The sequence below is a fragment of the Coptis chinensis genome, chromosome 3 (assembly GCF_015680905.1).
Source record: "Coptis chinensis isolate HL-2020 chromosome 3, ASM1568090v1, whole genome shotgun sequence".
NCBI lineage: Eukaryota > Viridiplantae > Streptophyta > Magnoliopsida > Ranunculales > Ranunculaceae > Coptis > Coptis chinensis.
Genome location: NC_141458.1, coordinates 100,626,421 through 100,642,676, shown reverse-complemented (window position 1 = coordinate 100,642,676; position 16,256 = coordinate 100,626,421). Strand labels below are relative to the sequence as shown.

The following is a 16,256-nucleotide window of genomic DNA, read 5'->3' as shown; positions in this document are numbered from 1 at the left end:
AGTAGGTTTATTATTCATAAGGATCCAAGTTTCAGAGAGAATAGGTATCCTTGAGCCATCCCCCACTTTCCAGAGTAAACCTCCTTTGATATCCTCCATAGCTTACAACACACCTTTTCCAGAAGTAAGACTTTTTAGTGCCCCCCTTCATTACCTTCCTCATTCCCCCAACTACATTTATAAATACTAATGGAAGACATCACCCATAAAGAATCTGAATCCTTAATTAACCTACAACAGTGGTTCGCTAGCACTAATATATTCATCTCTCTAGCCTTCCTAAATCCAAGACGTCCATGTCTCTTGGAAGGAGGCGTTCCACCAGACTTACTGTCTCAGTTTCTTCAATTGTCCTAACTACTGACTATCCAAACTTCCAAACTGCCCTCCGTGATTTGTTAACTTAGCTTAATGTCCCATGTTTACTCAAAATGGCTGAGAAATCTAAATAGTTGTTAACTTGTCCCAATATTTATAGTATTGTATCGTTGTTTTGTCATATCAACAAATTAAACCCCTTTTTGCGCTTATCACTTTAGAGTTAATATTTCACCTCATTGTATATCCTACAATACTACAATAGTACCCATATGCCCACATTATATTTACACCGTAATAAATCAGTCGGGCAACCACTATACACCACTCATAATTAATAAATCATCTCAGTTGCCCAAAGTACCAAACATTGTAACAGAACACATATTTTATGCCTAATGACACCTACGAAATTAACGGTTTCTTGGTTCCTAAAAACAACACTATCAACAGATTCTATGCTACTCAACATACATTAGCTTTGGTAAGTAGCACAGTTACACAAGTAAGTAATATTTAAAGCATAGACTACTACCACTGAGCTGTAAAAAGTTTAACACCTTGACTATAATAAAACTCATTAAGAGAGAAAAACATACCTGTAATCAAATAAAAACTGTTGCCAGGAGACGTCAAGCCATCACGAACCCAGAGACGCTAATAGTAAAAGAAAATTAATAAGCGGTATTCTTTCCCCCAAAATTAAATATATAAAATCATTCAGCCAAACATGGGAGACTATGTTAGTTACATGACCTTGTAAGTGTGTGTTTACATCATGCAGTATGTTAAGATGTTAGTATAGTCCCGGCCCAGATGGTATGTTTACAACCTTACATAAAAGTATAGAAGTTCTTGGGTCTCTCCACTCATCACCAATTGGTTTTGAGTTGGGATTCCCCATAGTTTAAGACAGTAAATATTGATTTTACATTGTGCAAGAGAAAAGCCTCCTACATTTAATCAAATATGACATATGACTATAAAGTCTGAAACTGATCCAAACAAACCTAGTCAGGCATGATCATTTGAACTAAGAAGATTTACCGGAAAGAAATACATGCATCAATGTGTATGTCTCATTCTAAAACGATGTACTGACACAGTGAAGATAATTTTTTGTGGAGATGATCTGAATATGATCATACCTCAATATGTATGCACATATATAGAATGTGTTGCATACCCCACTATGTACTCACATTGTGCATACCCCAATAAGTATGCACACTGATTGTGTGTACCTATTTTAGACATGCAAACTGATTGTTGTCCGTACATTGTTTGTGTATACCGGTATGCACATTGTCTATGCGTACCGGCCTATTGGGATATGTATACCTGAAACATGAGGTATATATGCACAATCACTGTGCATATATACTCTAATAACAAGTGTGCATACGGATTGTGCATACCCTAATAAGAGGTATACTATTCACAATGATTGTGCATACCTCATGTGATTGTTGTAGGTATGCACAATCATTGCATATACCTCGTGTTCGTTGGGCATGCAAAATCATTGTGCATATACCCCAATAGCTATGATCACTGATTTTTGTGTGTTTACTCAAACAGGTTTGCACAATCATTATTGTGCATACGCATTTCCTAACATGGAAATGAATCATAATTCCTAACATGCAACCGTAAACATGCAAAACCTAACATGAAAACAGTGAAATGCACAACCATTGTGCACACCCTTTACTTGCAAAAAAAACCACGAATTTGGTCATGCTAACATCATTAATGTGTATATGCACACTGAATGCGATTGTGCATATACATATTTTTAGCTATGGAATTTGATTGTTGCATGTGCATACTGCAATAGGTATGCACAATGAGTGGGCATACTACATACACTGGGTTATTTTTTATATCGCGCCAGGGGTAAACGTGACTTTTTATAATCCCGGGCCATTTTTTATTTTGTGTTAGGAGTAAACATGACGTTTCCTTGTCCCGGTCCTTGTGGGTGATTTTAAAAAAACTGTGGTTTTGTGGCACACATTTGTGCTTTTGAGTTACTTGCTGTTTTGTGCTGTACTGTGTGTTATTTAAAGTAAAAAAAAAAATCTTTTTGACTTGGGAAATTTAAGATAAACCATAATATGATGAATAGAGTTATAGGTATTATTACGAGCTGGTATCCCGGCCAAGTTACAAGCTAGTGAGGCTAGTGAGAGACAACTTTTCCGAGTCCTAGCGCCACATCTCGTTTTCTTGTTCCGCGGCGTTCCTGAAAATTTCAAAACAGAATTACAAAATCGTATGAGATATCCAAGAATAATAATTTTGAAAAAAAGAAAATAGCGAATAGAAAAGTTGGTGTTACTAAATACTATACTAATGTCTTTATACCTTGTAGGTTAAACTAGGAACTCAATAAAAGCGATCCAATTTAAAATGTCCTAACACACAAAGTTGGAACGTCACACTAAAAACACAATAAGTTTGAGAGCTCAAATTTCCATGTTATTATCCATTCCAGAAGAACCGTGACTGAAAAAGGATATGACAAGGAAACCTGAAAAATCCAGTTCATCTAGCATACCAAATAGATGGCTGAAGGCAGACACTTCAGGAACTGTTGTCGGTATTTGACTACTTGATAGAACTGTAGGATTGTGGGATGGGCTATTAAGGATGTCTATTTGAGCTGAAACTGATCTACAGGAAAGCAATGTATGCTTTATTAGTACCTAGGAGGCTAGGAAGGCCGGTAGACTGGTTCTGCCAATTTTCTCATATACAGAGAGATACAATCTTTGTAGCAGATCTAGCTGTGAAATAAGGATCTAGATTAAATATGAAGAGACACCTACATGGGTAAGGGTGGAATTTGAGCTGAGTGGCTCGGCTCGGCTCGAGCTCGTTTGTTTAAATATATGAGCCGAGCTCGAGCTCAAATTAAAGCTCGTGTAACAAATGAGCTTGATGAAGCTCGGCTCATTTAACTCAAATAGCATATTTGTAGTGTAAAATGACCGAGCCATTCAAACTCGGCTCGGGCTCGGCTCGTTTAACTAAATGAGCCAAGCTAGAGCTCAATTGAAAACTCGTGTAATTAACGAGCCGAGCTTGAGCATGGTAAAGCTCGGTTCGTTTAGCTCGAATTCCACCCTTATACATGGGATGTCAATTAAGGTTTTAACTCATGAAAGTTTGCCCGTGTAATTTTTATTCTTTACCAAGTGCAATACGTGTAGGAAAACACATACACAATCTTGAAAAAGAAAATAAATTATTTTTCAAGTGACGTAGTATAAGTGAATCTTAGGGCTAGCGCAAAGTGACCAGTGACAACAAGTCGACAGATTAATAGAAAAACAACCGTAACAAAGTACATAATCAACATATTAGTGTATGTTGTAGCATATAAATATATGTTGTTGTTTACATTAGTAAGATTTCTTCTAGTTTTAAGTCATGTAATTTTGAGTAGATAAGTAGAATGGTCAATGTAGATGCATGCTCATGATCTTGTTCACAGGGAGTTCAAGGAGTTAGATGTGGGTAATCTCATGAAGATTCCGGCGTAGTGCATGTTTCAATTTAAGTAAAAGACGTGATTTATCGAAAAAATAAATAATAAACATATTAAAAAATAATATATTAGAAATTAAAGATTACCCAATTAACAAAAATAAGTATAGACTAGAAAGTAGACCCGTGCATACGCACTGACTCTTTTAAAAATTTGCTCAATAATCATAACTATACATATAAATTTTTTCTAACAAATCGTGATTCCTGTTTTCGTCGCTAACCTGTTTTAATTTCCTAACAAATTGTTTTAATCAAGTATTTAAAACCCGTTTTTAATTTTTCAACAAATTGTTTTAATTAAGTTTTAAAAACCTGACCCGTTTTTTAATTGGAGGAGGGATCCTGTTTTAATTTAGAAGTGTGATTCCCGTTTTTAATAGGAGAAAAATTTCCGTTTTAATTTGAAGTGTTAGATTTTTCTTTTTCAATAGGAGAGGAATTCCCATTATAATAGGAGAATGATTTCCGTTTTAATTTTTAATTTGAAGTGTTATAATTTTTCTTTTCAATGGAGAGGAATTCCCGTTTTAATAGGAGTTGATGACGTAAAATTTTAAGGAGCGCAGTATTAGCACCCCACTTTATGGGATTGACACCCTTTTGCTAAAAAGTAAAACAATAATGGTTATTTCTTATATGTCCTTTTACACCCCACATGCCCAATAGTTCTACGACATCGGGTTGCCGCAAGATCCCATATCCCACGGCAGGCAGCTGCCGCGGAACATTCTTTTTGTGTTTTTTGTTTTTTGTTTTTTGTTTTTTTCACTTCAAATTTTGCGTATTGAACACACGACATATGGATATCTCATTTTCTTTTTTAAAATTTCTTTATACACTCCAAGAACAATACCAAAACCATGACAAAAAAAATGTATAATCGAAGCATAATTTTGCTATCTCGCGGCAAATATTTTCATATGTTATAAAAAAAAAACTTGTGATCAAAAGTTTTGATAATCTACACAAGCAAAGACTACATTTTAATGAACACAACCATCTCGCGGCAACAATTTTTTTTTACAGTGGCTATTAAAAAAAATTTAAAAGAAAAAAGGATCCACAGCAACCACCTTCTAGGGATATGGGATCTCGCGGCAACCTGATGCCATGAATTATGCGATCTCACGGTAGTTTCTTGCCGTGATTGTTTTTTATGTGATTAATGGAGGGGTGCCAGTACCTTTGAATTGGTCAAAGGGGTGCCAATTCCATAAAGTAGGGTGTCAATACCGCGACCCATTTTAAGAGCTAGAAAAATACCCCTTGTGACCGTTTTAATTTCTCAACAAATTATTTTAATTAAATTTTAAAAACATGTTTTTAATTGGAGGAGAGATCCCGTTTTTAATAGGTGAATGATTCCCATTTAATTAGAAGTGTTAGATTTTTCTTTTTTAATAGGAGATGAATTCTCATTATAATAAGAGAATAATTCCCGTTTTAATTAGAGGTGTTAAAATTTTTATTTTCAATAGGAGAGGAATTCTCGTTTTAATAAGAATTGATGACATGAAATTTTAAGAGAGCTAGAAAAATACCGGGACTATTAACACCTTGATTGCATGTGGGTTCGCGACTGAGCATGCTGCTTTATCAACCATGGCCAGAGCAGCAGCAACATGTGCTTGAATATGAAGCATAAGTAAATTCCTCTCAGCCCTAGCTTGGTCCCAGTTTGCTTCTTTCATATCAACGTCTGTATGAGTGTATGCTTAGTAAGATCAGGACACAATAACATTGAGAGGTAAAAAGATTATTGAAAAAATCAATCATCAAAAGAGACTTGTAAGTTGTAACACGGAGAAAAAATTTTACACCGAGAATTTGCACATGCAGAGTAGTCACACCCTCACAGTCTCACACACGACATTATTCTTTCATAACTTTGCCTTTTATTATGCCAGATCATTAAATTTTACAAGGATTTATATATATGTAAAAAGAATCATTAATGCGAACATTTTACGGCAAAACAAATTGTGCCCGATAGTGGCATTATCGATATACTGCATAGAACAATTTATACATAGGACTAGGACGACATGACAAACCTAACTTATCCTGTCATTTTTATTTTATTTTTTTGTCACAATTTTATTTCCCTAAACCCTTAAATTCATTTTTCCATGATGACGGTGGGATTCAATCCCAAGATGCCAAGACCTTGGGGAAAACCTCCAAGACTTGACCGGTAGGCACCTCCAAAACGACGCTAGCACATTTTTCCACTTTCTGGTAGTGCTCTATTAAGGATACTTTGCTCTTTGTGATTCTACATTCTTTATAAACTTGGTTCATCCAACACGCTCAGACGAGCAAAGTATCCTTAATAACAAACAGAAGAGCAAAGTCTCGCTTAGTGTTTGCCACGTCAGCACAAAGATGAAAATCATTGTGAATCAACAAAATCCTATGGCTCAATTCACATGGACATATGTAGTCTATTGTTTTGGGTCTGAAAAAGCCCAATGCTCAAGTGGGCCCCCAAGGCCCAAGCACGACCTAACCTAATCTTCATCCTTTTTTTTTGAGAGAAAAATGAATTTTCAACCTTTCTTTGTGAGAGAAATCTTTTTTTTAAGTGAGAGATTGTGAGAGAACTAAACCAAGAAGAAAAGAAAGTGAACATTCTTTGTGAGTGTGTGTGATACATTCTAAGTGAGTGTTGAGTGCTCCTCTTTGTAATCTTGTATCTAGTACATCTAATCTATCAAAGGCTCGTCGTGTGGACGTAGGCAAATTGCCGAACCACGTAAAACTTGGTATTGTATAAGTATGTTTTTATCTTCTCTATTTAGTTTATATGCTTTGTTTTGATATTGGGTTGAGCTTGGAGAGTTGTTGAATAGTCTTGTTGGTAGTTATTGTGATAGCTTTCGCGTTAGACGCAACAATTGGTATCGGAACGAGGTATACGACCTAGGATTTTGAGTTTTGGTGAAGAACCATAGTGCTCAAAATTTGTGTAGGCAAAGTGTTTGATAAAATTCTCAAGTGAAGTTTCTTGTGGGTTGCTTTGTGTGACTTGTGGAAATGGCTCCCAAGATGTCAAATGCAAGGTTTGAAGGAGAGAACTTTGATAAAGAAGCACAAAAAAATACGGCGAGGGTGATGTCGAATGAGATGACTTCCACAAGCAAGTGGAAGGGTAGTTCTAAGAAGCCTTTAAAACATGTACGGTGCTACAATTGCAAGGAAAATGGGCATTATCTATGTGATTGCCCTAGCCCGAAAAAAAGTAACAAGATGAGTGGTAAGTTTGAGAATGAGAATGTTAGTGAAACAAGTCTTGCTTCCGGCTTTGATGGGGATGATGTAAGTCTTTTGGTGTCTACACAAGAAGACCACATGACCAAAAAGTGGATTCTTGATTCCGGGTGTTCCTACCACATGTGTTCAAATGGGAAGTGGTTTGCTACCTATGAGAACTTGAGTGGAGGTTCCGTTTTGATGGGTAATGACGTTGCTTGTAAGACGATAGGAATTGGAACTATACGGGTCAAGATGCATGATGGTGTGGTGAGGACTTTAACCGATGTGAGGCATGTTCCTGAATTAAAGAAGAACCTAATTTCTCTTGGTACTTTGGATTCCAAAGGCCACAAGTTTGTGGGAAATGGTGGAGTCCTAAAGATCATTAGTGGTTCTTTAGTCATTATGAAGGGTCAAAGATATAGAAACTTGTATACTTTGTTAGGTAGTACAGTGATAGGCGATGTAGCAGTGGGTACATGTGGTGATAATTCTGAGTGCACAAAATTGTGGCATATATGCCTTGGGCATATGAGCCAAAGGGGATTGTCTGAGTTGTGCAAGCGAGGGTTACTGACAGACTTGGAGAAACCAAGTACGGAATTCTGTGAGCATTGTGTCTAAGGCAAGCAGTGCAGAGTCAAGTTCCATACAAGCAAGCACAATACGAGAGACATCCTGGATTATGTGCATTCGGATGTGTGGGGACCCTCTAGAGTGGCTTCTAAAGGAGGTAATCGGTATTATGTCTCCTTCATCGATGATTATACACGCTATGTGTGGGTATATATCTTAAAGTCCAAGGATGAAGTTTTCGAGATATTTAAAAGGTGGAAAACAATGGTTGAGAAACACACAGAAAGAAAGGTGAAGACTTTGAGGTATGATAATGGTACTAGGTATACCTATGGTCCTTTCAAGGAGTTCTGTGAGCAATATGGTATTGCTAGACACTGGACAGTGAGGGGCACGCCGTAGCAGAATGTGATGGTAGAGTGGATGAATAGAACGTTGCTTGAAAGAGCGAGATGTTTGCTCTCCAATGCCAATCTTGGCAAAGAGTTCTGGGCAGATACAGTAGCCATGACGTGTTACTTGTATAATAGATCACCAGTTCCGACGATAGACTGCAAGACACCTTATGAGGTGTGAACAGGGAAACCAGTTGTTTATGATACTTTGCACGTGTTTGGATCTAGTGCTTACTACCATATGAAAGATAGTAAGCTTTATTCTAAAGCTAAGAAAGCTATATTCTTAGGCTATGCAAAAGGAGGAAAGGGATACAGATTGTGGTATCTTGAGAACCACAAGTTCCTAGTTAGCAGTGAAGTTACCTTTGATGAGACTTCAGTGCTACATTTTAGTAGGCCGGAGAAGGCTGGAAATAGTGGTGATTCTATAGAATCTTAAGTGATTGAGATGGAAGCGTCAGAGGATGCTATAGAGAGTGATGTTCTAAATGAAAGAACTATTCAATAAGAAGTAGAGCTACAACAACCTGAGCAACAAGCTTTGGCTAGATCAAAGCAAAAGAGATGTGTGAAACAAGTTACGAAGTATGGGCATGATAAGCCAGTGAAGCATTATGGTCGACCGGACTCGGTTGCCTACACACTGAATATCGAGGGTAATGAACCAAACGACTTCGAAGAAGTTGTTAGAGATGGTCATTGCAAAGATTGGTCGGTGGATATGCATGAAATGGTGGAGGCTCGTGACAAGTTTTGTACTTGGGAATTTGTTTCATTGCCTAAGGGCAAGACGACTTTGGGTTGTAGAAGGTTCACTATGAAGTTGAGTTCCAACATTGGTTGGAGGTACTCCACAAATGGTGGAGGCTAATGCATTGTTGATTGATGCCTTTCGTAGGCATGGCCCTTCGTGGGCGTGATTACTCTTTGTGAGCATGACTCTCTGTGAAGATAGCTCTTTGTGGGCAAGACTTTTTGTGGGTATGGCTCTTTGTGGGTAAGGTCCTTCGGGACAATTGACGGCGAGTTCGCGATGTGGTTTGACGACTTGTGATTCTTGATGGATCTTGTGTTCGGCTCGGTTTTATGTGTTAAAACCTCACCGAGGTGGATAATGTTGTTTTGGGCCTGAAAAAGCACAAGGCCCAAGTCGCCCCCCAAGGTCCAAGCACGACCTAACCTAATCCATCTTCATTCTTTTTTTTAAGAGAAGAATGAATCTTCAACCTTTCTTTGTGAGAGAAATCTTTTTCTAAGTGAGAGAGATTGTGAGAGAACTAAACCAAGAAGAAAAGAGAGTGAACATTCTTTGTGAGTGTGAGTGATACATTTTAAGTGAGTGTTGAGTGCTCCTCTTTGTAATCTTGTATCTAGTACATCTAATATATCAAAGGCTCTCCGTGTGGACGTAGACAAATTGCCGAACCACGTAAAATTTGGTCTTGTGTGAGTATGTTTTTATCTTCTCCCCTATTTAGTTTATATGCCTTGTGTTGATATTGGGTTGAGCTTGGAGAGTTGTTGAATAGTCTTGTTGGTAGTTGTTGTGATAGCTTCCACGTTAGACGCAACATAGTCCTACTTATCATCAACGATGTTAATCTCTTAAAACCTCAAAGGTTTTTCAAACCACTACTCCAGCTAAAAAGTCTGCTCTCTGTTCCAAGTTTTGCCTCTATTCTCTCTATCTTCCAAACTTCAACTTCTACTTCTACGGACCCTACAACTTTCTTCCTCTATCAAGCGTTGCTCCTTCTCTCCACTCTGGAACTCAACATCTTGGAAAACATGAGTGAGCTCGAGGAATCATTCCAAAGAGTGCTCTCTCTACCGGGTACAAAGGTGACCGAAACAAACTTCCCACAAGAAGTTTGGGATGATGAGTTGGTTGAGCATGGTAAAAACATCGTAGCTCTTCAACTCTTAGGAAGCAGAAAAACCTAACCCAAGAAGATAATGGAGCTTATCCATAACTTCTGGGAAGTCCCAATAGTAATGTGCTTGCGTTTTTTAGGCTATCATAACAAAGAGGACCCCCTCTTTTTGGCATAATTTGAAGATTCAAGTGTGCTTGTTGAGGTGAAAAAAAGACAACCTTGGACCATTGTGGGTAACCTTCTCCTGATCAAGGACTATGATCCACTCACCGATGTCTCACACATCGACTTTGATTCAACTATTATCTGGGTCCAACTTCACAAGCTCCCTCCAGGCCTTATTAGTAGCAAAAAGACAGTCATGAACATCGCTACTGAAGCCGGATTGAAGAATACTCCCGGACACATACCAAGCATGTGTAGGTTACGCAAGGCTCAAAGTAGAGGTCAATCCTCTTGTCCCGCTTGTTGCTGGAAACTTTTCAAAGCTCCCAAATGGCAAGAAAACATTAGTTGTATTTCGTTACGAGAAAACTGGTCCGATATGCTTCAAATGTGCAATGCTAGGCCACACTGAAAATCACTGTCAAAACCCAATTACAAAGGACAACCCATCTGGTTGTTATTGGTTCTTGGCTGGAGAAAATACGGTTATGGTTCAAGCTCCTCACATTAAACCATCGCCTAGATGGAAAAAAGAACCTGGAAATCAGTTTGAATGTGAAAAAGATGCATCTGTGACTCATTTTGCTGGCCACAACCTATTGCAAGAGCTGAATGAAGCAAATGATCCGGAAGGTAGCAAGATAGAAACAATCGATGTGAAACATCAGATCAGTCTCCCCATTTTGAACCGTTGAATGAAGCGCATGTTAAGGAAAATTAGGCGCATGCTAAGATTGGGTAGACTCCTTCACGTGAAAAAGCTGAAATCTCTTATGAGTTGGTTAGTCGTATCAACAATGGAGTGTATCCTAGAGAAAAGCTGATGTTGACGCAACATGACACAACAACCAATGTCCCTAGTCAACTTGTACTCTCACTGGCAAAGCACACAAATACTTTTGTCTTTGGTGCGTCCACCTCTTTGTCTAAGGTCAGAGACAAATATTCAACTGATAAGTCAGAGCCTTACAGGCAAAAAGGGTCCGTAGCTATGTTAGATGGAGAGCCTCTCAACTCTCCTATTAAGACCCCAAAAGATTATATAAATATTATAATGTACATGTTTATTAGTTAATATATACAATGTATTAATTCATAGTATTCGTGAGTGTACTTGTTGACATTATTATTAATATTTTATAATACATGTGTTCAATATAATGTTACAAAACTTACATTTAATAATATACATTCATTATTATGCTACCTTGGCCTATATATTTAGTAGAATTTTACTCCTAAAAAAAAACTATATATTATAATGTTTGAGTTTACATTTATTTAATGTAATATAATACTAAACTTTATATATCAAAATCATAATAATCGGTTCTGGTTTCGGTTTGGGTACCAACCGGTTTTTTACTATTCGGTTTTAATGAGTTCGATTCTTTATCGGTTCGGTTCTTGAAGACCCACTTTTAATGCATGGGTCTAACATTTTAGGACCTAGAACCGCTATAAACGGTTCTGGTTCGGTTTAAGGTAATCAGATACCCATGCACACCCACAATATATAAGTTGTTAATATTTTGAAAATGACTCTAGGAGCTTCTATTTGACTGAGCATGTGTTACAACATTGTCTATGAATGTAAAGTTTGTTAATTTCATGTGTATTAGGACATGCTAGTGAGATGAGCAGTGTGGCGGAGCCATGTAGAGGCCAGGTAGGGCATAGGCCCCCTGAGCTTGGGACAAAAAGTAAATTAGTAGTACTTGTTTAGGCACCTAGTACTGAAAAAAAAGAAAAAAAACACTACTATTCAGACCCACCTAGACACTAGGAGGAGGTTTGGTTTGCCCGGGTGATTCTATTATTGTAGTCGATGTCATTTTTCGCTAGGAAATAGTAGACTAAGGCTTGTTTTCCTAATACTTTTACAAAGTAAAACAAAGGCCTTCGTGCTCTAAAAGAAATTAAAAGAATTTTTGGAGTGAGCATAACCCACAATTGAATCGAAGAGAGGCAAAGTAAGAAGCATCACCTGTAGAAGTCTGTAGTGGAGGTCATTCGGTCACTACCTCAAATGGGTTCCTCCTAGCACTTTACACTAGGCCCCCCCTAGAGGAATTTCCTCACTCCGCCACTGGAGATGAGCAAGCTTTGTAATTGGGGAAATAAACTGGGGGAGTTTGAGTGTGGTCGAGTGGCTTCTATTGCTACTTGGACCCTAGAACATTGTAATCTTTACTAACACTAACACTAACACTAGGCCAGATATTCATTTTTTGGGTAAAGTTAAATTCAAAAAAAGATTATTGGATCAACCTTTAATTTAAGTTCCTAAACACAATATAGATTAACAAAGAAATATACCTGTGCATCCTTCATCAAATACTGACATAAAATGTATCATGCAATCATAAGCAGCCACAGCAGTTGTTTCCCCTCGGTTACGGTTACGAGCCTTATAAAAAGCATCCTTGAAATCATCTAGAGTTTGAGAGCGCAGATGTGCCAGCATGGAATGATAGGCAGGTTGCATTAGCTACAAATTAGCATTAGAGAAGATAAGCCCAGCAATATTTCTTATATATCGAACTTGTCATTTGTTAATCAGGCAAAAAATGGAAAAGATATAGCACAGCTAAATAAGAAAAGCATGGAAATATGGCATCCCACTTAGAACGAACATAGTTGATTTCGTATGCAAAAGTCCAGCCAAAAATAACTCAACCAAAGCCTGAGCCAATTCAAGAGAAGTTCAAGGATGTTCTGTTCAAGAAACAACAGAAGTTCTGAATTGAAAATCCCACCATAAACAAATTATTATCATGATGAAATGCATGCGAAGTAGCACGTATCGTAAGGTTGCAAGTAGTGGGAAAGAAACCATTTCCTTCTACATCTGGAAGAAATCCTTATATGTTATCCCTCACTTGCAACAAGGCTTATATTAATTTTCCCTATCCCATTGTCACCAAACAAATGGACAATATTTCACATAACACCCTGCACTTCTTGGCTCCTTGCTAATCAAGCACAACTGTTCATCCTACACCTACGGCACTGAGTTTGTGTACTGCACATATTCTAGATGACTGTAGTGTAAGAAATATCCAGCTTTAGTTGTGGCGGGGGATTGTTGAAAACTTGAATGAAATTGTGTCCCTATGGGTTTGAACCCATGACCTTATGTCTCTACCACTCTAAAATGTGGGGGTTTTAGTCCCACATTGGTTACTAAACTTAAGTCTCTTAAGTTTATATTATCTTGTGTCCTTATAGAGAGATAGTGTAGAGAGATATAAGGAGGTACTCGTGTGCACACAAGGCTGCCTTGGTTTGGGGGCTCTCGAGAGGTGCTAGGCTTGTTTTTGCAAAAATCTCTTTTGGTCTTTCCAAAACTGTTTCCAGAAAATCACGTTTTTCTTGCGTTCAGACTAGCCAGTAGAGTCGTGCCGTTATTGGAGTGATTCTTGCCTTCAGTTACGAACTTAGCATCTATCTATAAAATAAGAGTTTTCTGTTTTGTCAAGAAGGTGAACAAAAGCTTCTTTAAAAATCGTTCTGCTTAAAAACATGTTTGGAGTACTGAGAGTTCTTGTAGAGCTAGTTTGTCATTTGCTGGTGATTGACTCCTTAACTGTTGTATCCTGGGAGGTGTGCGCTTGAGGCTGACAGCTATTCATACCGGCAACGTTTTTCATCTTAAGGAAATTGTGCTGATCACAATCCTCGGTGATAAGTTTTTGATTAATCATTATTTCTGTTTTGCTTACTAGATTCATACACAAGCATGACTGCGTATGAATTTCACATATTCCTTTCAAAATTTTCATGAAATATTCTTGAGAACTCTTCGTGTTGCACCCTTTGTGTTACCATATGAGCAGGTTTCGTTTACCATATTTTTTATATCATAGTTTATATTATGCCCCACAACTTCACCTACAATGTGAATTATAACCTAGTTTTTTGTGAATGTGTTCAACTAACCATGACGATCACCCCTATAAAATTTCAACTAATTTAAAAATGTTTAACTATGTCAAAAGATAATTGCAAAATCGAAAAATCTAAGTCGTTAAAAAAAATTCAAAGTTAACAATGATTTTTAGCTAGGTTAGAGATTTCCAAATGAGATGAATTTTTGTGTAAATGCTATCTATAATTAGTATATCATATCCACAAATTATAATCCCTTAACTCATTTATCATATCGAGCAGGTTCCATTTACCATACTTTTTATACCATATTTTATACCACACCCCCCTTATAAGATGAGTTAAGTGCTAATAATTTGTGATATGATATACTAACTATTGATAACATCTCCACAAAAATTCGTCTCATTTAGAAATCTCTAACCTAGTTAAAAATCGTTCTCAATTTTGATTTTTTTTAAACAGCTAAGATTTTTCAATTTTGCAATCATCTTTTGACATACTTAAACATTATCAAATGAGTTGAAATTTTGTAGAGGTGATCTTTATGGTTAGTTGAACACATCCACAAAAACTTAGGTTATAATTCACGTTGTACATAAAGTTGTGGGGTATGGTATAAAAAGTGTGGTAAACGAAACCTGCTCGATAGTTCCCATATATATATATATATATAGCCTAGCTCTTAAACGGACGTCCGTTTACGGACTTGTTATATAGTGTCTTGCGCAGCTTATATAATGTCTTGCACAATTTATATAATGTCATATATAAGCATAAATTAAAAATTTAGTAAGTGTAAATTAAAAAAATTGTTCAAGACACTATATAAGTTGTTCATGATACTATATAAGCTGTTCAAGACACAAGTCCGTAAACGGACTAGTCCGTTTAAGAGTCGGGGATATATATATATATATATATATATATATATATATATATATATATATATATATATATATATATATATATAAGTCACTCTTGAGCCACTTACAAATTGAAATAAGACCCCATCTTTTGTGGATATGATCTTCTCACAATGGATAGCATGCCCATAAAATTTCATTCTATTTGGATATGTCCAACCTTGCGAAAGCTAGTGTTCAATTTTAAACATTTATCTAACGGTCCAAAATTTTCCAATTTCATAATAACATTTGACTAGGTTAGACATATTTGAATTAGCCGAAATTTGGTAGGCATGTTATTCATGGTGGTGAGATCATATCTACAATATCAGCCTTAATTCAACTTGTAGGATGAGATATGACTTTGTACGTTTTGGGAGTCTCTCTCTCTCTTATATATATATATATTTTATAAATATATATACAGTAATTCTCTAAAAAGTAGCTACTTAAGTTAGCTTAAAATAAGTATGTACGTAAAACTTCACCTACAAAATGAATTAAAACCTAATTTTTTGTGGTTATGAAACACTCACCATAATGATTATCTTCCCAAAATTTCAGCTCATTTGGAAACATCTAACATAGATAAAAATGGTTGTCATCTTTAAAAAAAATCTAATGGTTCAGAAATGTTGAATTTTTGTAATCGTTTTTTGCCAATGTTAAATGTTTCCAAATGAGCTGAAATTTTGTAGAGATGATTTTAATATTGAGTATATCATATCCACAAAAAAATAGGTTTAAATTCATTTTGTAGTTGAAGTTTTACTTACGTACTTATTTTAAAGTTAACTTAAGTAGCTACTTTATATATATATATATATATATAGCCCGGCTCCTAAAAGGACCTTAAATAAGTACCAAATCTAAAACACCCACAACTTCACCTACAAAATGATTTAAACCCTTTAATATCTTTTGTGCATATGATCTACTAACCATAAAGAACATCTCTACAAAAATTCAACTCGTTTGATATCCTCTAACTTAGATAAAATTGTTTTCCACTTTTGAATATATATATAAAGGTCCAGAAATGTCTAGTTTTTGCATTCATCTTTTGCCAGTGTTAAAAATTGTCAAACGAGTTGAATTTTTGTAGAAATGTTCTTTATAGTTAGCTGATAATATGCACAAAAGATTAGGGTTTAAATCATTTTGTAGGTGAAGTTGTGAGTATTTTAGATTTGGTACTTATTTAAGGTCTTTTTAGGAGCCGGGCTACATGAGTTTCCGAGACAGCCAAAAACAGCCGTTGGCCGGATCCAAAAGGAATAAATATGTGAGACGGCTGGAAAATGCAAAAG

At 36.5% G+C, this 16,256-nt stretch overlaps 1 protein-coding gene across 3 annotated transcripts in view; it reads right to left on the bottom strand.

Annotated features, from left to right (window-relative positions):
- Positions 1-16,256, bottom strand: part of LOC147512159 (protein ROOT HAIR DEFECTIVE 3-like) — a 44,854-nt gene that overhangs the window by 2,902 nt on the left and 25,696 nt on the right. Inside the window, exons 11-14 of one of the 3 annotated variants that reach the window (XM_086595130.1) lie at positions 12,467-12,638; positions 5,433-5,575; positions 2,468-2,566; positions 918-975 (exon numbers count right to left, since the gene is read on the bottom strand). In XM_086595130.1, the coding sequence (XP_086451256.1) occupies positions 2,504-2,566; positions 5,433-5,575; positions 12,467-12,638 (378 nt within the window). In that variant the 3' untranslated portion in view covers positions 918-975; positions 2,468-2,503. Of the gene's footprint in view, positions 1-917; positions 976-2,467; positions 2,567-5,417; positions 5,576-12,466; positions 12,639-16,256 lie in introns of all 3 variants that reach the window. The other 2 variants (XM_086595129.1, XM_086595132.1) reach the window with 2 other exon arrangements.